General features: G+C 45.8%; 1 protein-coding gene across 2 annotated transcripts in view; it reads left to right on the forward strand.

The window, feature by feature from the left end:
• The first annotated feature begins 401 nt into the window (after positions 1–401).
• Positions 402–25,775, forward strand: part of LOC141804011 (NACHT, LRR and PYD domains-containing protein 3-like) — a 37,705-nt gene continuing 12,331 nt past the window's right edge. The window contains exons 1-5 of one of the 2 annotated variants that reach the window (XM_074688203.1): positions 402–538; positions 21,784–21,880; positions 22,068–22,187; positions 22,507–22,626; positions 22,903–22,981. In XM_074688203.1, coding sequence (XP_074544304.1) covers positions 21,798–21,880; positions 22,068–22,187; positions 22,507–22,626; positions 22,903–22,981 — 402 coding nt within the window. In that variant the 5' untranslated portion in view covers positions 402–538; positions 21,784–21,797. Of the gene's footprint in view, positions 539–7,285; positions 7,432–21,783; positions 21,881–22,067; positions 22,188–22,506; positions 22,627–22,902; positions 22,982–25,775 lie in introns of those variants that run through there. The other variant, XM_074688202.1, reaches the window with a different exon arrangement.

Genomic DNA, 25,775 nt, shown 5'->3' on the forward strand with positions numbered 1-25,775 from the left:
TCACAGTTCAGAATTAGACTCAGAGTTTATTGAAACTGCTTTGTGAAACCGACCTCTGATCACAAGGATCATGAGGAAATGTGAGGAAACAGCTCTATCTAGTGGACAGGTCACATTAATACAGGAGCTTAAACATGAATCACTTCTCTGACTTTATCTTTAAGTCAAACCAAACACTTTTCCATTGTAAATTCATTCAACATCTAACTCATTACATTAACCAATGAAACATAAAAAAGATGAGTTAGGATTAAAGATGATATGAGTGTGATTAACGAACAAAAACTTAAAAACTCTGTAGGATAAAACTAAAATAACTTTATTATCCCTGACATTTGAATAAAAGCTGTTTTCTCGTTTATCTTTATGATGAATGACTGTCTGAAATCCCCCTGTTGATTCAGAGCTGAGGTTTTAAAGCTGTGTTTTGATCCTGTTGCTGTGCTGACACGCCCAGGGGTTTCCTGCTGACACAGTTCGTGCGTTCGTTTTCTCCTGCTGTAACACAGTGACATCAGTTCTCCGTGTCCAAACTTTGGTAAGTGAGATTTTTCTCTGTTTTTAGACTCTTAGTTTGATGTAAGTGTACAAAGAACTGAAATCTAACATTTAGTTGCCAGGTTGGCAGCAGTCAGCTGATCAGACTGTTAACACTGACTCTGTGTGGAGGCTATGCTAACTTTGCTAACAGTAGAGACAGTTCCGCTCTCCGTACCCTTTCATACTGTTAGGGTCAAATTTGACCTGTTTTGAATTTGGACATTTAGTAAAAATACTCTATTCGTTAGTCATTTGGCGCACATTTCTGTTACTTTACGTAAACTAATCCAAAGTAAGTACACACAAGAGCAAAGGTTTTGTACACTGAGAATGTTTCGAGTGAAGTAGGGTCAAGCCATCCGCCTCTCCCATTCACATAAAGGCTCGTTTCCACTGAGCGGTTCTGTTCGGTTCGACTCGGTACGGAGTATCTTGGAGCATTTCTCAGATCAGATCAGCTGTATTGCTCTAACAATGAACAAGAGAAGAAGCCCGGGCCAGCCTGTGAGCTAATGCTAGCACTTGGCAGAATTCCTCTTTACAGGCTCTACTGCTTACCGCTGTTACTCCGCCGACGCCCCTTGACTACATTATCCATGATTAATCAATATCGATCCATAGATAAGGCACAACGGATTATAAGGCGCACTGTCGGCTTTTGAGAAAGCTGAAGGCTTTTAGGTGCGCCTTATGGTGCGGAAAATAGGCTACTTAGTGTTTGTGTGTGTGAGAGAGAGACAGTGTGACTAATATCTTTTTCCTGGTCAGACCGGTGAGCCCGATGCAGCTGTGTGAAAAAAGTTTTATTCTTTTTTGTTTCTTAATCGCATCATCTCTCTGGGCATGTTGTTTGAAGGTCATCCATTCTGATTTTGGTTATCGGATTGGATTAAATCCTGAAAATGGGTTGTTCAAGACTTAAAGAAGGATTTCAAATTCAGATTAGATCATGTAGTCCAATCCTCGTTTTTATCTGGATCAATTAACGAGGGCAGAGAAATAGGTAGGGGTGACCAGGGTGTGTACAGTACATATTACCATTTCTCCTTTTAACTTCACTTTCTACTTTCACAACTATCAGTGAATTTGATTGTATAGATATTATATTTAACAATGATTTTTAGTGTAAAATGTGTTTTACATAATTGGGTCTCAGCCAGTTTAATAAATTTAAAGCAGTTTTAAGCCTGAAAAAGACATTCTTTAAATTACAACAAAAACAGTCTAGGCCTCAGGAAAACACTGTGTTGTATACAACATTGCGGAGGGGAGTTGTCGTTCACCAAAATTAAATCAGAAATTCTTCTCATATAGCTGAGCTATATCCCAACCTTTTTTGTCTTGAGTATCCCCTCACTCATGCTTGTTGATAATTCTCAAAAGTAGAACATAACACAACTGAAATGAAAATCATTTTATTTTACCTCCTTAAATTGAACATTTAATCCTCTGTTGTTTTCTTCTTTTTAACTCAAATGAAACACAGAAATTTATAATATATTGCCTTGAAAATAAATAAGTAATACTGATAAATTTAAAAAGTGAAATCAAAAAACCTAACCAACCTACCTTTGTTATATATAACTCTTGTAACATTTACCTCAAAAAATGGAGCTCAGTTGAATACATCTCTTTTGAACAGATAGTTCAACTTTTGAAATCAGGAAAAAAAAACATTTAATACAATACATATATAATACAATATATAATACAATATTCAGACTCACTATAGCAGTTTCACATTCTTTTCATCAGCCATCTAAGCTTTAATGAGACTTTTGAGCTTGTCTTTCATATTTGCCTGGCCCCAGGTTAGCAACTATTGATTTTGTTACTGCTGTGCCACAGGTTATTGTCTCCCAGGGGAAACTAGATGTAGTGCATTTGTACCATTTTATTGATGAACTTATCTATGTACTTCCAAGTTTGACAAAAAATCATTAAATGTTTACATGTACCCCTGCAATGTGTCCTGTTACTCCCAGGGCAGACGTACCCCTTGTTGGGAATCACTGGTGTTAAATCTTAGCGAGGTAACTCTGGGGTTAACCCTGGTTTATCTATGGCACAAAGCCAGGTCCATGCTGCTCCTGACACCAGAAAACTGTTAATGGCGTTTAACTCCATACTCTCTCCTCAAACCGCTCAGCTCTCTACTGCACTGACTCTGGGCAAGTTTGCCTCCTTTTTCTCTGAGAAGGTTGCAGACATCAACAACCAGTTCTCTGAGCCTGACCAGCTCAGTCAGATCCAACCTGCTACTGATGCCTCACTCTGCTCTTTGCTCCTTTGAATGAGGAGGAGGTTTCCAGACTTCACCTAAACTCCAAACCCATAATCTCTCCTCTTGATCCTATACCTACCAGCATCCTGCAGACCTTTTTACCCAGATTCAAACCTGCAGTCACACATTGTCAATTCCTCCTTGGAGTCTGGGGTCTTCCCCACAGCTTTCACACAAGCTCGGGTCAACCCGCTGCTTAAGAAACCAAATCTCAACCCAATCTCTCCACACTCTCTGAACTTGGCATCTCAGGATCTGTGCTGTTGTGGTTCAAGTCCTACCTCACTGGCAGATCCTTCAGAGTGTCATGACAAGGAATAGTGTCTCACTCACACAGCTTATCAACAGGGGTACCCCAAGGTTCAGTGCTTGGTCCCCTACTCTTTTCCTTATACACTTCCTCACTTGGTGAATTGGTCCGCTCTCATGGCTTCTCCTACCACTGCTTTGCTGGTGACACTCAGCTTTTCCTGTCTTTTCCTCCTGTTGACACAACTGCCTCTGCTCAGATATCAGCGTGCCTGGCTGATATCTCCACATCGATAAAGGAAAGCCACCTTCAGCTTAATCTATCCAAAACTGAGCTCACTGCCCCTCATCAATCTTGCGTGAAAATTGGCGCAGATTTGGGTGTAAAAACAATCCTACGGTAACGTTCAAGTGGGATTTATGAAACATGGGCCATTCATGGTGTATACCTGATCAGATGTTGATAAATGTGGCTGCTGAAAACAAATGTAATTTACATAACACGCACCAAAATATTCAAGGTTCAGCTGGCCCGAACTCACAGAATTTACAACATGGAGGGACGCAATACAAGAAAAAGGGAAATTTTCCATGCTGGTAATCAACAACGCCATAGCAACAGAGGTAGAGAGAAAATGACAACACGTTGTTTGGCAGTTGGAAAAGTAGAGCGAATCAGAAAAAAACAACTCATCTGCAATGAAATCACTGCAGTGATTCAGTAGCGTGGATGTGACAACGTAAAATACAGCAGAGTTTTAAACATTTAATTTACACAGCCTTCGTTTGTACCATGATCAACTAATCTCTAAATGTTGGCTTTTAAAAATGTGTTTAAGTCTGAAAGAAGCTGCAGACTCCAGCCTGAACCTGTCACAGACTGAGGAGGGAGTGGAGCTGAAGTGTGTCGATCGTGCGCAATTATGCAGGGATAGACCGAAGTTTAATGATTATTGGTACCACGACACCCATGTTCAGATTGATAAATGCCAATCTGTCCGTGGAAAGGCGCATACACCCATTTTTCAGGTGTAAACACGTTTGATAAATGAGGGCCATTGTCCTTCCAGCTTGTCCCACGGTTCAACCACAGATCAGTGTCCTGCTTTATTCCAATCAACTTGTGCCACAAACTCTGCCAGAAATCTTGGTGTCATAACTAATGACCAGCTGATCTTTAAGGCTCACGTGGCCTCAATTGCTCAATCTTGTGGATATGCTCTCTATACCATCAGGAGGATCAGACCCTACCTTGACACAACAGGCCACGCAGCTTCTGGTACAGGCCCTTATGGTATCACATATCGACTACTGCAATTCTTTCCTAGCAGGCCTCCCTGCGTGTCCATTTAAACCTCTTGCAGATTACCCAGAATGCAGCAGCACGTCTGGTCTTTAAACAGCTCAAACAGCATGTCACCCGGCTGTTAATCTCTCTTTACTGGCTTCCAGTGGCAGCTCCAATCAAATTCAAAGCTCTTCTTCTGGCTTACAAAACAAACACAAAACAGCTCCTGCCTACCTGGGATCCCTCATCCAGGTCTACTTTCCTTCTGTCGGATCATTTCTTCATTACTTTTGAATTCTTGCTGTCGGATTTCTCACCTGCGAACAAAACCATCTTGTCCAGGAACTTGTCTGACAGAGCTGTAGACATCTTTAAGGAAGCTATTCCTGCTGCCTTGAATTCTTGCTCTACTTTTGCAGAGAGCTCTTGTGCTCCCTCTCAGCTTGATCAACTTGTTGCGGATACCACGGGTTCTCTTCAAGCCGTCCTCGATTCAATTGCTCCGCTCAGACAGAGGACTCTCAGACGACATCGTTCCGCTCCGTGGTACAACGCTCAAACTCGTGAGCTCAAACAACAATCGAGGAAATTAGAAAGAATATGGCGTTCGACTAAAACAACCGAATCCTGCTCGCGTTGGAAAAATAGTCTAAATGAATATAGAAAGGCTTTGCGACTGGCGCGTGCAGCTTACTACTCGACTCTTATAGAAGAGAACAAAAACAATCCTAGATTCCTTTTCAGCACTGTAGCCAGGCTGACAAACAGTCATAGCTCTACTGAGCCATGCGTTCCTCTATCGCTTAGCAGTGAGGGCTTTATGAGCTTTTTTAACAATAAGATATTAAAAATTAGAGATAAGATTAGTAGCGTGTTACATGCAACCGTGATAGAACCTTCGATCGATGGCGAATTTGCGGAAACGTCGCTTAGAGCTAATATACTCCAGGACTGCTTCTCGCCTGTGGACCTGTCAGAGCTGGATTCAACTGTCTCTTTAGCCAAACCATCAACTTGTCTTCTGGATCCCATCCCAGCTTGGCTGTTAAAGGAAGTCTTTCCTTTGGTCAGATCTTCTTTACTAAGGATGATTAATGCGTCTTTACTGTCAGGCTACGTGCCCCAACTTTTTAAAGTTGCTGTTATTAAGCCTCTTCTTAAAAAGCCTACACTTGATTCAGGCTCTTTTGTCAACTACAGACCGATATCTAACCTCTCTTTCTTTTCTAAGATCTTGGAGAAAGTTGTTGCGAGTCAGCTCTGTGATTTTCTTCATAGCAACAGTCTTTTTGAGGTCTTTCAGTCTGGGTTCAGAGCCCACCACAGCACTGAGACTGCACTGCTGAAAGTAACCAACGATCTACTTTTGGCTTCGGACAGTGGTCTTCTTTCTGTGCTTGTCTTGCTTGATCTTAGTGCCGCTTTCGACACTATTGATCATTGCATTCTTCTGGGGAGATTAGAGAGTCTTCTTGGTATCTCAGGAACCGCTTTAGCCTGGCTTCGATCGTATCTTTCGGATCGACATCAGTTTGTTCATGTGAACAACGTCTCTTCTTCGCACACCAGGGTGCAATATGGAGTTCCTCAAGGTTCAGTGCTCGGACCGATTCTTTTCATCTTGTATATGCTTCCTCTCGGCACTATATTGAGGAAACACTCCATAAACTTTCACTGCTATGCAGATGACACTCAGCTTTACTTGTCAATGAAGCCTGAAGAAACCAACCGCTTATCTAAACTTGAAGCATGCCTCAAAGACGTAAGGTCCTGGATGAGCAGAAACTTCTTACTGCTGAACTCAGAGAAGACTGAAGTCATTGTTCTTGGACCTAAACATCTCAGAGAAGCTTTCTTGAACAACATCGCCTCCTCTGACGACATCAGCTTGGCTTCCAGCACCACTGTCAGGAACCTGGGAGTTCTTTCGGATCAGGACCTGTCCTTTAACTCTCACATCCAACAGGTCTCAAGAACGGCATTTTTTCATCTTCGCAATATCAAGAGAATTAGACACATCTTGTCTTGGAGTGATGCTGAGAAACTGGTCCATGCTTTTGTTTCTTCTAGGCTGGACTACTGTAACTCTCTTTTATCCGGCTGTCCTAATAAGTCTATTAGGACTCTTCAGCTGGTTCAGAATGCTGCCGCTCGGGTACTGACTTGGACTGGGAGGAGAGAGCACATCTCTCCAGTATTAGCGTCTCTACACTGGTTACCTATAAAATCTAGGATAGAGTTTAAAATTCTTCTTCTGACGTACAAAGCGCTTAATGGCATCGGGCCATCGTATCTTAAAGACTTAATCGTTCCGTATAATCCGTCTAGGTCTTTGCGTTCTCAACATGCAGGTCTGCTCGTTGTACCTAGGGTCTCTAAAAGTAGTATGGGAGGTCGAGCCTTTAGTTATCAGGCTCCTCTTCTTTGGAATAACTTACCGGTTGAGGTCCGGGGAGCAGACACGGTCTCAACCTTTAAGAGTAGACTTAAAACGTTCCTTTTTGATAAAGCTTACAGTTAGAGCTGGATCATACACCAGTGGGAGCTTATAGACAATGTGTTGACCATCCTCGCACCTCTTGAGGAACTCACTAAGGAGATCAGCTCATCATCAGCGACAGCAGCAAATGTCATCCCAGCCTTTACTGCAATCAAACGGCTTTTGGAGAGGCAAGCAGACACAGACCGTGGTGTGGGTACAGCCAAAGCCACACTGTTGGAGGCTGTTGTGAGAAGTTTCAGCAACATGGAGCATGAGCCGCTTTACAGCTTGGCCACTATTCTTGATCCAAGGCAAGTAACTATAAAATATTGTATTTTCTAGCCCTAACAAATATAGTCTACATCTGCATTTACAAAACCACAATGATTGACCCATTTTTCTTTGTTTATTTAAAACAAGGTACAAGAATCAGTACAACTCAGAAGAGGTGAAGGATGAAGTGAAACTGCTCCTTTTGGCCAAACTTGCAGAGGGAGGGACCAGATGGACACCTGTGGATGAGAGACCTGTTGCAGAAACATCCACCAAAGTGGGACCTCCTGACACAGATGCACCTGCAGCCAAAAGGTGTAGTCTACTGTTTGCAGTCCACAATGAAATCCTGAAGGAGAACATTGAGAAGGAGCAACAGCTAGCTAGTGCTTCAGCAATTCAGGTACAGAACTACCTTTCTGAAGTTCCCATCGACAGAAGCCATGACCCAGCTGGAGGCTCAATGAAAGTTGTCTCCCTCATCTTGCTCTGCTTGCTCGAGCCTATCTCTCTGCCCCTTGCACAAGCACTGAAAGCGAGCGACCTGTTTAGCTTGACTGGACATGTTGTAAATGAGAAAAGAAATTGCCTTTCTGGTGAAAAAGCAGAAATGCTTTTGTTTATCAAGAAAAACCTGCCACTAATGTACCAGTGACTGTAGTAAATCTGAAAGAACAACTTACCTGTGATATGATTATCCATTTTTTTCCTTACAGTTGACTTTTAAAAATATTACACATGCTACACTTTAATTTTTTGGAGTATGTTTGACTCTTAAGAGTCTTTTTCTTACAAGCTGTTATTACACATGCTACACTTAATTTTTTGGAGCATGTTTGACTCTTAAGAGTCTTTTTCCTACAAGCTGTTATTACACATGCTACACTTGATTCTTTTGATGAATTTTTGACTTTTTAGAGTCGTTTTCCTACACGCTGTTATTACACATGCTACATTATATTCTTTGGAGAATGTTTGACTCTTAAGAGTCTTTTTCCTACAAGCTGATTCAAATTATTTCAAGATTTATATATATACGTTTAAGTAACCACAAAGCTGCTGCATTTGGGCATTTTTCTTCTTACAATACAAGGAAACCTAAAGCTCAGGACACTTAAATCAAGGTTGAAGTTTTGTTGTTAGTTTGTCCTGTAGATAATTATTTTATGAACTACCTCAAGCCTTGTGATTTTCTTTATTTATAATAGCAAAATACTGCTGTGCACTCTTATTTTGGTAAGAGGCTCAAAACAGGCCTGCAGTGTAATCTGTTACACAAGTGTTGTTTATTTTTTTAAATTTGGAAAATAAAAGACTAGTTTGGACAGCAATATTCACAACTTTTCATTTATATTTGTTTATGTGCAGTCAAAACATCCAATTTGTATTTTTTACTGTATTTTTCAATAAAGGATGGTAAGGATGAGTATGGCTCAGTTGTGCAAATTGAGTGTGTTCATGGAGATGTTAGGCCATATTCAACAGCTGAGATTGTGCTGACTGTTCAAGGAGAGAAAATTAAGCTGCAGGTTGGTGTAGTTGGGAGGCTTCCATATGATGTGGTGCTGGGGACAGATATTCCTATGGTGGCAGATCTACTAAGGGCAGCGCAGCAGCAAAGTATGGTGGTGACCCGCAGTCAGGCCAAGGATATGAGGCGGCCTGGTAAGGAGCAGTGGTTGCAGGAGCTGCCATTTTGGCACAGCAGCATTGAGGGAGAGGAGATGTCCAGTAGGGAGCGCAAGTCAAAGCGCCAACGCAGGGAATCTAAGCAATTGGGGAAGCTAGAAACCCTACTACCATCTTCAGAGACACTGAGAAAAGATTTTGTGCAGCTCCAGAGGGATGATTGTAGCTTGACAGGACTTTTTCGCAGAGCGGAGAAGGGCCAGGAAACAGGAACTGAGAAGGAGTTCACAGTGATAGATCAGAGGCTGTATAAACTTGGAGAAGGAGGGAGGCAGCTGGTAGTGCCGAAGCAGTACATAGGAGCAGTAATGGAGTTAGGCCACAGTATTCCTATGGCAGGACACTTAGGACGAGAAAAAACCTTAGCCTGTATTCAGCAAAGGTTTTTCTGGCAAGGTATAACAGGAAGTGGCAGAGTTCTGTCGTTCTTGTCCACAGTGCCAGGTCACTGCTGGTGTCCGGGTGTCAGATAGAGCGCCTTTGTGTCCGCTGCCAGTGGTAGAGGAGCCGTTTTCACGGGTTGCTATGGACATAATAGGTCCGTTGCTCCCCAGCAGTTCGGGAAACCGGTTTCAATTGGTCATTTGTGAATATGCAACACGCTATCCTGAGGCTTCTCCTCTCCGATCAATAAAAGCAAAACAGGTGGCTAAAGCACTAGGACAGCTCATCACACGAGTAGGTATTCCTAGTGAGATAATCACAGAACAGGGAACCAACTTCATGTCCACATTATTAAAACACATTTACAAGTTCTTGGGCATTAGGGCCATACGCAGTACTCCATATCATCCTCAAACAGACGGGTTGGTGGAGCGTTTCAATCAGACCCTCAAGCAAATGCTCAGAAGATATGTCAATGATCAGGAAAGGATTGGGATGCCTGGCTGCCATACCTCCTGTTTGCCTACCGAAAAGTGCCTTAAGCGTCCACGGATTTTCCCCCTTTGAACTGTTATATGGCAAGGCAGTGCAGGGGCCCCTGGATGTGTTGAAAGAGACTTGGGAGGAGCCGGCGACTGCCATGCCCAAAATTGTGATCTCTTATGTCCTCCAAATGAGAGATAAATTAGCCCAGTATGCAGTGATGGTGAGAGAGAACATGGCTGAAGCCCAAAAAGCCCAAAAAGGATGGTATGACCGCCACAGCAGAGAGAGGGAATACGCACCTGGCCAGAAGGTGTTATTGTTGCTGCCCTCTTCAGAGCATAAGCTGTTGGCTAAGTGGCAGGGCCCATTTGAGGTGGTGCGCAGAGTGGGGCCTGTTACCTATGAAGTAAATCTAGAGGAGAAGGGGAGAGCCAATCAAGTGTTTCATGTGAACCTCCTCCAGGCATGGAGAGAGAGGAAGCAGACTGTGGGGCTGGTGCGTAGAGTGGAGGATGAGGAAACGGCAGAGGGATGTTTTCCTTCTGACAAAGAGGAGGAGTCCAAGCCAAACCTCAACCATCTGCCAGAGGAGATAAGGGCTGAGGTCGAGCAGTTGTTGAATAAGCCAGGTTTGTTCACCAAGAAACCAGGGCTGACCTCAGTGGTGGAGCATCAGATTCATCTGCAGGACTCAAAACCAATCTGATAACACATGTATCGTATTCCAGAACGGTTGATGGGTACACTAAAGGAGGAAGTGGAGGCTATGCTGCGGTTGGGGGTTATAGTGCCCTCAGAGAGTGCTTGGAGCAGTCCCCTGGTGCTCGTGCCAAAGAAAAGTGGAGAGATGTGGCCTTGTGTGGATTTCAGGAAAGTAAACAGTGTGTCTCGTTTTGACTGTTACCCACTCCCTCGCATTGATGACCTCTTGGACCGGCTAGGCCCTGCCCACTTCTTGACCACATTGGACCTCAGCAAAGGTTACTGGCAGGTGCCGCTAGCTAAGCAGGCAAGACTGTTGGCTGCTTTCAGAACCCCCTTTGGACTTTTTGAATTCACAACCATGCCATTTGGCCTGCAGGGGGCACCGGCAACATTCCAGAGTATGATGGACAAGGTTTTACAGGGATGTGAGGAGTTTGCTGCTGCGTACTTGGATGACGTGGTTGTCTACAGTCGTTCATGGAAGCAGCACCTGTAACACCTTGACGCTGTCTTGGAGCGGATTCAACAAGCTGGACTGACGGTTAATGGTTCCAGTTGTGCAGTGGCCCAAAAAGAGGTCCAGTACCTTGGCTACACTGTTGGCCCTGAGGGATTGCGGCCCCAAGTGGACAAGGTGGCAGCAGATAAGAACTGTCCAGTTCCTGGTACCCGGAAAGCAGTTAGGTCCTTTTTGGGCCTTATTGGCTGGTACCGTCGTTTTGTGCCAGATTTTGCTGACATTGCCTATCCACTGACTGAACTGACAAAAACAAAGGACAAGAAAGCCTTTCAGTGGACAAGGGAGTGTGAGATGGCCTTCCACAGGCTTAAAGAAGTGATTTGCAACCACCCAGTGTTGGCAAGCCCGGACTTTACAAAAGACATTGTGGTTCAGACTGATGCTTCTCAGGTGGGGCTTGGGGCTGTGTTAGCGCAGGGAGAGGCAGGACAGGCAAGGCCAGTACTTTTTATCAGCCGTAAGCTAAAGCCCCATGAAATGCGGTATTTGGTGGTAGAGAAGGAGTGCCTGGCTCTTAAATGGGCCTTAGAGAGCTTAAAGTACTACCTTCTGGGACACCATTTTGTAGTTGAGACAGATCACAGAGCTCTGAGGTGGTTGATGCAAATGAAAGACTCCATATTCGCATCACCAGGTGGTACATGGCCCTTCATCCTTACAGTTTTGAGATCAGACACAGGTCAGGATCATCCAATGTTGTGGCTGATTATTTATCTCATCACCCAGGTTCCGAGTCATCTGACAGGTTGGGAAATGTGAAGGGAGGTTCTGCTGGGCCTGCTGCCCTGTCTGTCTGAGCCTTTCACTCACCCATTCACATACATACACATACATACACACACATACACATACACATGCATACACATACACATACATACTCCTACACCTTCATATATACATTCACACTCTAAACATAAACGGGGGAATGTTATTTTAGTATGTTACGTTATGCTATGTTGAGTTTAGGGGTTAAGGTTAACTGTAACTTATTTTGGATTTAAGGATTGGCCAATCAGTTTATTCATCAAATTCATTTTCTTGTGTTATTAACGTTAATCCTTCATTACATCTTTATCAATAGTGTTCCTTTAAGTTACAGGATGTTAATGGGGGAAGGTTTGGTTACCGGTGTGTTTTCTTTTTGTGAGTGCGGGGTATTCAGTGGCACCTGAGGGGAAGGTGTTAAAAGGTGTAGCATGGCAGAGAGTGAGGAGACCTCTCCAGAGCCTAGGACTGGAGAGATGAGTTGGGATATGTCTCCGTGAGGAGCTCTCCCTCATAGTGTTGCTTTGTAATTTAAATCATGTTTGAGAAATAAAGAAATATATTTTTTGCTATATCTTGGTCTGTCTGTGACACTCTGTGACAGGAACATTGAAAGTGTGTGCTTTTGATTACAAAAAGAAAAATCGGTATTGGCAAAAATCGGTATCGACGGGTCAGAGATCAGAGATCGGTGATCGGCCGGAAATTTGTGATCGGTGCACCCCTAATACCAACACAAGTGTTCCATCAACACCCGAAGTAAACATCAACATGACTGCATCATCATCTTCACGCTTTACCTTTTGCTATCTGGGGACGTGCATCAGTGCCCTGGGCCTGGTATTGGGGATGCCAGCATTGAGAGCAGCAGTGTGCCTGGCAGCCTGGCTGCGGTGGTTTTACTGCAGGACTCAGTGTACGGGTGGTGGTTGTCTCTAGCTGGGCTGTCTAGCTGAGCAGATGCCAGTGACCAAAGACCAACTTGACCTGCAGCTGCCATCTCTACGGAGCCATGTGGGCCTGCTACCAGAGCAGCTATCATCAGCAGTAGCAGCCAAGTCGACAGCCAGGCCGCAGTGGGGGGTACATGCCAACGGCGGAGGGTGGTGCAGCTGGTGGATCCGCGACTGCTCTTGTGGGTAGGCTGGCTGAACACCGACGGCAGAGTGCTGAGCAACTAGGGGAGCCTCCAGTAAAACGCAAGTAAAGCCATCCATCCATCCATCCATTTTCTTCCGCTTATCAGGGGTCGGGTCGCAGGGGCAGCAGCCTAAGCAGGGAAGCCCAGACTTCCTTTTCCCTAGCCATTTCATCCAGCTCTTCCGGGGGGATCCCAAGACGTTCCCAGGCCAGCTGAGAGATGTAGTCTCTCCAGCGTGTCCTGGGTCTGTCCCGGGGTTTCCTCCCGGTGGGATGTGCCCTGAACACCTCACCAGGGAGGCGTCCGGGAGGCATCCTCATCAGATGCCCGAGCCACCTCATCTGGCTCCTCTCAACGCGGAGGAGCAGCAGCTCTACTCCTAGCTCCTCCCGGATAGCTGAGCTTCTCACCCTATCTCTAAGGGAGAGCCCAGCCACAATACGGAGGAAGCTCATTTTGGCTGCTTGTACCCGCGATCTTGTTCTTCCGGCCACTACCCAAAGCTCATGACCATAGGTGAGAGTGGGAACGAAAATCGACTGGTAAACAGAGAGCTTCACCTTCCGGCTCAGCTCCCTCTTCACCACGACAGACCTGTGCAGAGTCTGCATTGTGCAGAGTCCGGCCTTCCGGCTCAGCTCCCTCTTCACCACGACAGACCTGTGCAGAGTCCGCATTACTGCAGACGCTGCACCAATCCGCCTGTCGATCTCTCGCTCCATCCTTCCCTCACTCGTGAACAAGACCCCGAGATACTTAAACTCCTCCACTTGGGGCAGGATCTCATCCCCGACCCGGAGAGGGCAGTCCACCCTTTTCCGGCTGAGGACCATGGACTCGGATTTGGAGGTGCTGATTCTCATCCCAGCCGCTTCACACTGGGCTGCGAACCGCTCCAGAGAGAGTTAGAGGTCACGGCTTGATGAAGCCAACAGGACCACATCATCTGCAAACAGCAGTGATCCAATCCTGAGGTCACCAAACCGGACCCCCTCGACACCCTGGCTGCGCCTAGAAATTCTGTCCATAAAAGTTATGAACAGGATCGGTGACAAAGGGCAGCCTTGGCGGAGTCCAACCCTCACTGGAAACAAGTCCGACTTACTGCCAGCAATGCGTACCAAGCTCTGGCAGGTCGTATAGGGAACTGACAGCTCGTTACAAGCAGCCGGATACCCCATACTCCCGAAGAACCCCCCACAGGATTCCCAAGGGACACAGTCGAATGCCTTCTCCAAGTCCACAAAACACGTGTGGAAAGGTTGAGCAAACTCCCATGCACCCTCGAGGACCCTGCTGAGGGTATAGAGCTGGTCCACAGTTCCATGGCCAGGACGAAAACCACATTGCTCCTCTTGGATCCGAGGTTCGACTATCCTTCGGACCCTCCTCTCCAGTGCCCCCGAGTAGACCTTACCAGGGGGGCTGAGGAGTATGATCCCCCTGTAGTTGGAACACACCCTCCGGTCCCCCTTCTTAAAAACAGGGACCACCACCCCGGTCTGCCAATCCAGAGGCGCTGCCCCCGATGTCCACGCGATGTTGCAAAGTCGTGTCAGCCACGACAGACCCACAGCATCCAGGGCCTTATGGAACTCTGGGCGGATCTCATCCACCCCCGGGGCCCTGCCACCGAGGAGCTTTTTAACCACCTCGGCGACCTTAACCCAAGAGATGAAAGAGCCCACCCTATCATTCCCAGACCCTGCTTCCTCCAAGGAAGGCGTGCTGGTGGGATTGAGGAGGTCTTCGAAGTATTCCTTCCACCAATTCACAACATCCAGAGTCGAGGTCAGCAGCGCACCGTCCCCACTGAGCACAGTGTTTACAGTGCACTGCTTCCCCCTCCTGAGATGCTGGATGGTGGTCCAGAACCTCTGTCCGGAAGTCATTCTCCATAGCCTCACCAAACTCCTTCCAATGTTCAGGTTTTTGCCTCGGCAACCGCTGAAGCCGCATTCCGCTTGGCCTGTCGATACCTGTCTGCTGCCGCAGGAGTCCCACAAGCCAAAAAGGCCCCGATAGGACTCCTTCTTTAGCTGGACGGCATCCCTCACCACTGGTGTCCACCAGCGGGTTCGGGTGTTGCCGCCCCAACAGGCACCAACCACCAGGCCACCAGGCGCTCGCCATCGAGCCCCACTCCCAGGCCTGGCTCCAGGAGGGGGCCCCGGTGACCCACGTCCGGGCAAGAGAAACCTGGCACCATTGTTGTTACTCATCATTAGGGGTCTGTGTGAGCTACACTTTGTCTGGTCCCTTCCCTAGGACCTGATTACCACCAGACCCTACCAGGGGCATAAACCCCCGACAACTTAGCTCCGAGGATCATTGGAAAGCCATACTGCATTAACTGAGCCATAGCCAAGCACCGGAAAGGAACGTTTTTAACACAGTAAATAACTCTAGACTAGTTTGGGATTCTGGGATCTCCAAAGGACTTCTAGGTGGAAATATAAACATAAGAAGTATCCTCTCCAATTGTGAGCAAGTACAACATCTACTGTGTGAATCTAATTTGGACTTCCTCGGAATGTCTGAGACTTGGTTAAATGAAAACTCGCCAACAGCCGGTTTGAATGTGCCAGGCTTTAACATTTATAGAAATTGGGATGATCTGTTGATATCCAACAATTTGGAGTGTACTAGCGAGTGCCTTACAGAAAGACTAAATAGAACAAGTAGGGATTTCTCAAAGAAATTAAGAAGTAGAAATAAAAAGGCCTTTCTCCCATGTATAAACCAAAGTTCAGAATCAGAATCAGAATCACCTTTATTGGCCAAGTATTTTCAAGAATACAAGGAACTTGACTCCGGTTTAAACTGCACTCTCTCAGTACAAATGCGGATAGAATTATAGAGTAGAAAAAATAGAGTTTAAGTAGTAGAAAAAAAAAAATTACAATATTAAATAAAGAACTCTGCACAGAGTAAATACAAAATATATACACAATTTAAGTAAGGAAAATAGTGCACTGAATAAATGTCATAAAAAATGTGCAATTTGCAACAGGGAATGGAAGATGAATGTGCAATAGAAACAGAAACAGAGACTGTGGCTGTACATGAGGTATACGAGTTGTTTTAAAGCAGGTTAACTGTTCATCAGAGTGACGGCCTGGGGGAAGAAACTGTTCCTGTGTCTGGACGTCTTGACGCACAGAGCTCTGTAACGCCGGCCAGAGGGGAGCAGTTTAAACAGTTTGTGTCCGGGGTGTGAAGGGTCTGCAGAGATGTTACCAGCCCGCTTCCTGGTCCTGGACCTGTACAAGTCCTGGATGGAGGGCAGGCTAGCTCCGATGATTTTTTCTGCAGCCCTGACAGTTCGTTGCAGTCTGTGCCTGTCGTGTTTGGAGGCTGAGGAAAACCAAACTGAGATGGAGGTGCACAGAACAGACTGAATGATGGAGGTGTAGAAGATGATGAGCAGGTCCTGGGGCAGGTTGAACTTCCTGAGCTGTCTGAGGAAGTACAACCTCTGCTGTGCCTTCTTTCTGATGGAGTCTATGTGTGAGGTCCACTTCAGATCCTGGGAGATGGTGGATCCAAGGAACCGGAAGGAGTCCACAGTAGACACGGTGTTGTTCAGAATGGTGAGGGGGGGGCGGAGGAGGGGGGTTTCTCCTGAAGTCCACTGTCATCTCCACAGTCTTGAGCGGGTTCAGCTCCAGGTGGTTCTGACCACACCAGCTGCTCCACCTCCTGTCTGGAAGCGGCCTCGTCACCATCCTGGATGAGACCGATGATGGTGGTGTCGTCCGCAAACTTCAGGAGTTTCACAGAGGGGTCCCCTGAGGTGCAGTCATTAGTGTAGAGGGAGAAGAGCAGTGGGGAGAGCACACACCCCTGGGGGGCGCTGGTGTTAACTGTCCGTGTGCTGGATGTGATGGACCCCAGCCTCACCTGCTGAGTCCTGCCAGTCAGGAAGCTGGAGATCCACAGACAGGTGGGAGAGCTTGTGGTGGAGGATGTCAGGGATGATGGTGTTGAACGCTGAGCTGAAGTCCACAAACAGGATCCTCACGTACGTCCCTGCAGAGTCCAGGTGCTGTTGGATGTAATGCAGTCCCATGTTGACTGCATCCTCAACTGACCTGTTTGCCCGGTAGGCAAACTGCAGGGGGTCCAGCAGAAGTCCTGTGATGTCCTTCAAGTAGCTCAGCACCAGACGTTCAAAAGACTTCATGACTACAGATGTCAGGGCGACGGGCCTGTAGTCATTCAGTCCTGTTATGGTTATCCTGTTCTTTGGGACTGGGATGATGGTGGAGCGTTTGAAGCAGGAGGGCACCTCACACAGCTCCAGAGATCTGTTGAAGATGGGGGCCAGCTGGTCCGCGCAGGCCCTCAGACATGAGGGGGAGACACCATCAGGTCCTGGAGCCTTCTTTATCTTTTGTCAATGGAACTGCTAGCACACATCCTCTTCATGGATCGTCAGTACGGGTGGGGTTGCAGAGGCGGGGGAACTGTCCAGGGGGGCAGGTAGTCCTTTGTTGATGGGATTAGTGTGGGGTGTGATGGAGTCTGTTTCGAACCTGGTGTAAAACAGATTCAGCTCCTCAGCCAGTTGAGGGTTCTCCACAGGGTGGGGGGATGGTCTCTTGTAGTTGACGGCCTCCTGAAGGCCCCTCCACACCGACGCAGGATCGTTAGCTGAGAATTGTCATCTCAGCTTCTCAGAGTAGCTCCTCTTGGCTGCTCTGATCTCCTTTGTCGGTGTGTTCCTGCCCTGCTTGTACAGGAGCCTGTCCCCACTTCTGTAGGCCTCCTCCTTGGCCTGGCAAAGCTGCCTCAGTTTCCCAGTAAACCAAGGTTTATTGTTACTGTATGTGCGAAAGGTCTTGGTTTGCACACACAGGTCCTCACAAAAACTGATGTAAGATGTCACAGTGTCACAAAGTCCATGAATGTCTGTGGCTGCAGCTTCAAAGACGCTCCAATCTGTGCAGTCAAAACAGGCCTGGAGCTCCTGGCCTGGAGTTAATTGGAAGTATGAAGGAACGAGATCGGGCTCTAAAAACGGCATTGAAATCGAAACTGACAACGGATAGGCTCAAGTTCACATCACTAAGAAACCAAACGACAAGTAAAATTAGGAAAGCCGAGGCAAATTACTTTCTCGAAATAATAGAGAATTCTAAAGGAAACCCCATAATCATATGGCAAGAAATTAAGAAACTTATTGGACAAAATAATGTAAGAAAAACAGATTGAATTAAGAATCGATGGTAACGTAATTAAAAAAAAACATCTGTGGTGGCTGAATCTTTTGATGGGTACTTTGTTGATTCTATAGCTGGCATTGCCAGCAGCTTTACAAACCCTCACATTTACACCATCACTGCTCCAAACCCAGCGCAAAATAGATTTAACCTTGAAAAGGTGACCGAATCACAAGTGCAAAAAGTAATTGATCCACTTAAAACCAAAAAAAAACTAGAGATGTGTATGAAATGGACTCTGCTATGATCAAGGACTTGTTCCCTCTGGTGAAAAAACAACTCACATTGCAAATATTTCATTTTCAGAGAGTCAGGGTGGTTTCCCAGAACATTGGAAACCAACTGCTATTGTTCCCATCTTCAAAAGTGGCGACCCTGAATCCGTATCAAACTATCGGCCCATGAGTATACTTCCCGTCATATCTAAGGTAATTGAAAAATTGGTGGTAGAACAATTAATCCCTCATCTTAATACCAATCAACTCCACAGAAACTACAACTGTTTACTTTGCTTAGAGGGTCAAATCCTTGATCGACCGAGGTGGTGTAGTTGGTGCTGTCTTTCTTGACCTTAGGAAAGCGTTTGACACAGTCAATCATAATGTCTTACTGGCTAAACTAAGTCAATTTAATTTTTCTACATCTACTTGGTTTAAATTATATCTCTCCATCCAACTCAGTGTGTTAAAATCCAGCATTCAGTGTCCAGCTATAAAAACCTTACTTCAAGGATCAGTCCTAGGCCCAATCCTCTTTAGTCTTTACAGCAATGACCTCCCGTCTGTGTGCCAGGATTGTGAAGACCTCATGCACGCTGATGACACAGTCATTTTTGTAAAAGGTAGAAACCACACAGAAGCTGTTACACTACTCACAAAAAACATGGTCACTGTAAGTGAGTGGCTGAACAACTGTTGTTTACAACTTAACACCACTAAAACAGTTGCTATGTTTTTTGAAAAAACAAAAAAAGCATATGTAGAACCTGAAGTGTTAATTGCTGGACAGAGAATACAAATAGTAAAGGAATACAAATACTTAGGCATTGTGATTGACTGTAATCTCACCTTTAAAAATCATGTCTCCAAGATCTGTAAAAATGTAAGGTTTGCTTTGGCAAATTTCCGTCATCTTAGAAATCACCCCCCCCCCACCCCACCCCCCCACTTCCCCACCCCACTTTCCATCCACAACAACCACTGTAACTAGAGGAGCAGTGAGAGGTGACTGTGAAATCCCTCTGCGAAAGAAAACTCCAAAAAAGAAGCTAGATTTGTTGTCAGTCGCTATTTTGAAAAAGAGGTAGCTTGAGGGGTCTGAAAACTCTAAATATAGTGTCAGCTCTATTTGAAATACCACTCTTTGATCGTTTTTAAAATTTGAATGAAGGATTCCTCAAGGCGTAGAAAATTCCTCGAGCATTTTTTGTAATCGAGTACCTCAGATTGTTCGAGGAATCGTTTCAGCTCTATATGAAAATGATGTGATTATGCACATTTTTTTTAAAGGCATTATTCAACTGGCTTAAGTGGGCCAAGGAAGCCAAAAAAAAAACAATTTGACAACAGACAACAACCGCACAGCTCATGCCAGCTAATGTTGGCTGCTAACCACAACTTCATCCCGATGTGTTGTGTCTCTGTTTACTTTTCTTACTACAAATAATGTCTACAGCCATCGCAGCTCTAGCCTCCATTTTTTGTGCTTATTGCTTCCTTGTGAGGGCTCCACATTATAACTGGCCCGCTTGCTGAGCTCAAAGCGCAACAGAAAGGCTCCAGGTCAGCGCGCTCCACCAGCCCACTGAAGCCAGTTAAATAATGCCTTTAAAGATAACACATAATCACATAATTTTCATATAGTAGCCAACTGTTGTTTTGTCAGTAATCAGTGTGAGATCACAAAATTATTGATTGATTTAGGGAGAGTTTCATGTCTGTCCCTCTCCGTAATGGATAAAAGGCACCACTGTAGACAGCTCCACGGCTCTCTCCCCCTGTCCAACCAGTGCGCTAAAAACATTACATCAAACAACTGGGCACGAGTGATGCGTTTCTGTCTCTGGTCAAATAATCTTGGCGAAATTATGCAGTGGTGCTGGTCATTATTTTCAAATCTTGCAGTTTGTGTGTGCTTAAGATTTATGAGAAGATGATCTATGAAGATTCTCCTTATGTGTGTGATAACAACCCGATATCTTTTAAGTAGGGGTGTAACAGTACATGTATCCGTGCCAAACTGCTCCATAAGGCTGTTCGGTTCGGTACAGTGCTGGATTCGAACAGTACAGTAAGTTTACGTTAGCCGCTGCACATGGCTCTTTAATATTCACATGAGTACTCGTCTATGATTGGCTGAGCAGCGAAGGCATTTTAATATTCATGAGGAAAGTGGTCTGTGATTTGTGTTTTGCGATCATGTGCATATCATGTGGACGTGACGTCTCACGGTGAGCCAATCAGAAGATGAATATCAAAGAGCTTTTGTAGCCACAGGAGCTTGGCTGTTTCCCAAAGCCCAGGTACCTTGCCTTGCCTTGGTCTGATGTGGGCAAGGGGTGGGCGTGGGCAGGCATCCACATCATCAGTTGCTGCCCAAGTGCCGTTCCAATGTTCATGTCCTCCGGAGGCATATGTCCTTGGTTTGGTTAGCATGTGGTTAATTGACATCGAAGGATACACAGGTGTATCCTTCACGGGCTTGCCATGGCTATAAATACCCAACATGCAATGCATTAATCTACAAAAAAGGAAAAAAATGGAAGGAAAAGACGCACCAGAGAGAGATGCTCCAGCGGAGGCGTGTGGTAAATTCCAATTTAAATGTTAGCAACAAAATACACCTCTGAAAATAACAACTTATGCCATGTCCACCACTTAACTCTTTTGTGTGCCACTCACGTAACTATAATTACTGAGAAGCTGCACCTCCAGTGTGTCAATGATGTGACAATAAAAAAGCAAAAAGCGTACAAAAGTGGCAAGCCATGACAATATTTGTAGCCGCCTGAGCTCCTCCCGCGTTTGTATAAACTTTCCAAGCACTGTCCACAGTGCAACACGTTATGTGAGACAATGTAACTCCAATTACACAAAAATTTGTGAAAGGAATCTGATGGTAAAAAATATGCCTTTGTAGGCTGTTCCATTAGCATCTCCTTTTGAGCAGAGGCAGGACACCTGTCTTGGATTGGAAGGAAGTGGCTTCGGATGCACTGCCTTCAGAGGCAAGGCAAAATACCTAGGCTTTGGGAAACAGCCCTTGTGTCTGAATTGTGCGTCATGGCTGCTGCTAACGACCAACCGGAGCTTGAAGATCCTCCCCCCTAGCTGTATAATGGCAAGTTTTTGGTTTAATAAACATGCTTAACAAGCAAAGGATTTTGCATTGTTCCATACGCTACCGAAAATGCACCGAACTGTGACCCTAAAACCAAAGTACGTACCAAACCGTGATTTTTGTGTACCGTTACACCCCTACTTTTAAGATTTTTAAAATCCTAACTATTCATATGCTTTCATTCAATCTTTAGAGTTTGTTTGTTCATTCATAAAAACATAGCTTTGATCTGCTGTGGCTCGAACCAGCCAACCTTCTGAGCTGCTCCACCACTGAGTGAACTTTCAGCTGCCTCAAACTTTTACTAAATGTTATGTTTTCTGATTCTCTGTTGTGTTTTGGCCTCCAGGGCCACCATACTGTGATATAAAACTTGTTGTAAAGAATGAACATGTTGCTGTTTTTGTGTGAAGGTGGGGGCTCTGCTATGAATCGGTGTGAGGACGGAGAGGAGGGAGGTGCTAAAAGCACCCTGAGTGGGGACCATGAGAGCCAGACCAAAGCTCAGAGGTGAGACCAGGATCTCTAACTGTCCGTGAGTCTTCTTCATGTCAGAGCTCATCACTCACATCACTGCACCATCACCATTCACACTCACATCACTGCATCTCTCTCTCTGTTGAAGTTCAGAGCAGCAGCATGTCCTCAAAGAGTGATCAGAAGTTTGTTTATTCATCAGTATTTGTGATTCTGCCAGAGTCAAACATCAGAGACCAGACTCTGCTGGGCCTGGACCAAGCTGTGTGTCCTTAAAGAGTGACCAGTCCATGGATGGCCGTATTGTGTTCAAGTCTGCAGAGCTTAGTGATGATGAAAGGTGAGTCTTTCAAAGGTAACTTCCTGTTGTTGTCGTTGTTGTGTGTGAAACATTTGATCCCAACTGAGGTTAGTGTTTTCTTTGAGGAGGTGAACATGTTTTAGTCTTTGCGTTTCTGTCAGGATCTAACAGGGGTCTATTGGTTAACATTTTAATTGCAAAGCTGTTCATCAGTCTGATGGTCCAAAGTAATAGTCTTTCTCTGCATTTTTATCACAAATTCAAACTTTATAAAAGTTTTGAGTGAATTTAAGCGGATCTCAAACCGTGGAGATTTTCAGTGTTCATGTTTATTCATCAGTGTTTGTGATTCTGCCAGAGTCAAACATCAGAGACCAGACTCTGCTGGGCCTGGACCAAGCTGTGTGTCCTTAAAGAGTGACCAGTCCATGGATGGCCGTATTGTGTTCAAGTCTGCAGAGCTTAGTGATGATGAAAGGTGAGTCTTTCAAAGGTAACTTCCTGTTGTTGTTGTGTGTGAAACATTTGATCCCAACTTAGGTTAGTGTTTTCCTTGTGGAGGTGAACATGTTTTAGTCTTTGCGTTTCTATCAGGATCTAACTGCAGTTTACAGGACTGGAGGCAGAAAGAAGTGTACTCAGCATGTATGTATATGTGTGTCCTGTGTTTGTAGGAGGATCCATTTGATAGTCTATCGCATGAACACCATGTGTCATTCTGTTATAAACACTATGATCTCTGTTTGTTCCACAGAGTTCAGCAGCAGAGATCAAAGGCCCCCATTGGTCAGTATGTCCGGCAGCAACAGACACAACTGGACTCCATATTGATGGTGTGTAAATGAACAAACACAGTTCTTCCTGATAATCAGAGCACACACTCAATCTTAAGGGTTGGTACAATCCACATTTGAAACAATACAATATCTGTTTCTGTACCTGGCAATTGGTATCAGTACTAAAGGCTACCAATTTCTGGTATTAATGTATGTGTTTCTGTGGTTAAAAATACTGATTTATTAAATAATAAAATCTCAAAATTTTTCAGTTCAACAAATTTATTTCTCCATATATGAAGTTTGTATATGCGGCAAGGTGTGCAAAAACCCGACAGGTCTCAAAATCCATCCGACCAAGATGGCCTGCCTGAAGGGAGGGAAGGTAAAGCAACGCACAGGGGCAGTGGCCAGCACAGAAAAAGTGCTCGTCACAGATCCTGGTCAGACGGAGGAGGAGCCAGGCCCGGAGCCACCCCACAGTGTCCGGAACCTCCAAGCCGCACCAGTCCTCTCGCAGAGTGGAAAATAAGAACGTCGGGTTAAGTGGCCTGCCATCAACAACAAGGAATGGCTTCGGCTGGATGAGGACATAGACAAGATCATGGAGACAACAGTGAAGGGCGATGTGGACCACAAACTCCAGGCCATGTGCACCTTCATAACAACCATCGGTGCAGAACGGTTTGGGGTGACAGAATGGCCTGTGAGAAAGGAATCAGCAAGACCCAACTGGCGGGAGCACAAGATCAGTCAACTGAGGTAAGAACTGAAGACCTTGAAACGCCAGTTCAGGGCAGCAAGTGAGAAGCAGAGAGATGCCTTGTCCGAGCTAAGGCAGATCTTGAGGAGGAAGCTCATCACACTCAAGCGAGCTGAATGGCACAGAAGGAAAGGAAAGGAGAGGGCCAAGAAGCACAAGGCATTCATCACCAACCCGTTCAGCTTCACCAAGCGACTACTGGGTCAGAAGAAGAGCGGCAACCTGATGTGTCCTGTAGAGGAGATTAACCACCATCTCAACATCACCTTCAGCGATCCATTAAGGGAACAAGATCTTGGCCCATGCGAGGCACTGGTAAAGCCGCCAGAGCCTGTGGTCCAGTTCAACACCGCAGAGCCCACCCTGAAAGAGGTCAAAGAAGTAGTGATGGCGGCAAGATCAAGCTCCTGGCTCCAGCGGAGTCCCATACAGAGTCTACAAGCAGTGCCCCAAACTCCTTGTGCGACTCTGGAAGATCATGAAGGTGATCTGGCGCAGGGGAAGGGTCACCACTCAATGGCGGTCTGCAGAAGGAGTCTGGATTCCAAAAGAGGAGGATGCAAGCAACATCGAGCAGTTCCGAATCATCTCGCTGCTATCGCTGTCGAAGGGAAAATCTTCTTCAAGATAGTGTCCCAATGGCTTACAGACTTCCTCTTGAAGAATGGTTACATAGACACCTCAGTGCAGAAGGGGGGAGTCCCAGGCGTTCCAGGATGCCAAGAGCACACGGGTGTGGTTTCCCAACTGATTCAGGAAGCAAGGGAAAGCAGAGGCGATTTGGCAACACTCTGGCTGGACCTATCACACGCCTATGGATCCATCCCCCACACTTCGGAGGAGTCCAGCGAACGCAAGAGGGCCAAATACGCCGAACTGGTAGTGGAGTGCCGGAACAAAGGCTGGAAAGCCTGCTGCGAACCAGTCGAGGTGGGGTGCCGGGGTTTTGCTGGCCAATCACTGTCCCGCACCCTTAAACTCCTTGGAGTTAAAGGCCAGCTGTGCAGAAGAGCCATCAAAACCATCATAGAGGCTGCGGAGAAAGCCTCAAGATGGCTATGGATCCGGAGGGGGGATCCGTGGAGTAGTGGGCCACTTGGACATAAGTCGGGGGCTGATCACCCCCGGCTGGGTCGCCCGAGCGAGGGTGTTTGATGATCAAAGACCCGGAACACCCTATGACCTCGGGTTCATCACTGAAGATGTGTCCAAGTAGCACCCAGAGGTGTATTTAATAACTATGAACTTGCAATGCTGTGTTTATGTCCACCACAGACAGTCAGCAACCCTTCCTCACAGTCACAAGGATGTGTTTAGGGTACCAAAACATGGTACTGTTAGATTTTACGTGAATCAGTACTCAGTACTACTGACGGAATTCAGTCAGCACCTACACTTAGGCATACCTGTTCAACTTCTTGTTAACCCAAATTTCTAATCAGCCAACCACGCGGCAGCAACTCAATGCATTTAGGTCAAGATGATCTGCTGCAGCTTAAATGGAGCATCAGAGTGGGGAAGAAAGGTAATTTGAATGACTTTGAATGTGGCATGGCTGTTGGTGCCAGACAGGCTGGTTTGAGTATTTCAGAAACTGCTGATCTACTGGGATTTTCACGCACAACCAACTCTAGGGTTTACAGAGAATGGTCCCCAAAAGAGAAAATATCCAGTGAGCGGCAGTTCTGTGGGCCAATATGCCTTGTTGATGCCAGAGGTCAGAGGAGTATAGCCAGACTGGTTGGAGCTGATAGAAAGGCAACAGTAACTCCAATAACCACTGGTTACAACCGAGGTCTGCAGAAGAGCATCTCTAAACACACCACACGTCCAACCTTGAGGCAGATGGGCTACAGCAGCAGAAGACCACACCAGGTGACCCTCCTGTCAGCTAAGAACAGGAAACTGAGGCTACAATTCACACAGCAACACCAAAACTGGACAATAGAAGATTGGAAAAACGTTGCCTGGTCTGATGAGTCTGGATTTCTGCTCCACATTCAGACTGGCATCAACAACATGAAAGCATGGATCCATCCTGCCTTGTATCAATAGTTCAGGCTGCTGCTGCTGGTGTAATGGTGTGGG

The sequence above is a fragment of the Halichoeres trimaculatus genome, unplaced genomic scaffold, assembly GCF_033239565.1.
Source record: "Halichoeres trimaculatus isolate MK-OKI-2021-1 unplaced genomic scaffold, fHalTri1.1 fHalTri1_scaffold_15, whole genome shotgun sequence".
NCBI lineage: Eukaryota > Metazoa > Chordata > Actinopteri > Labriformes > Labridae > Halichoeres > Halichoeres trimaculatus.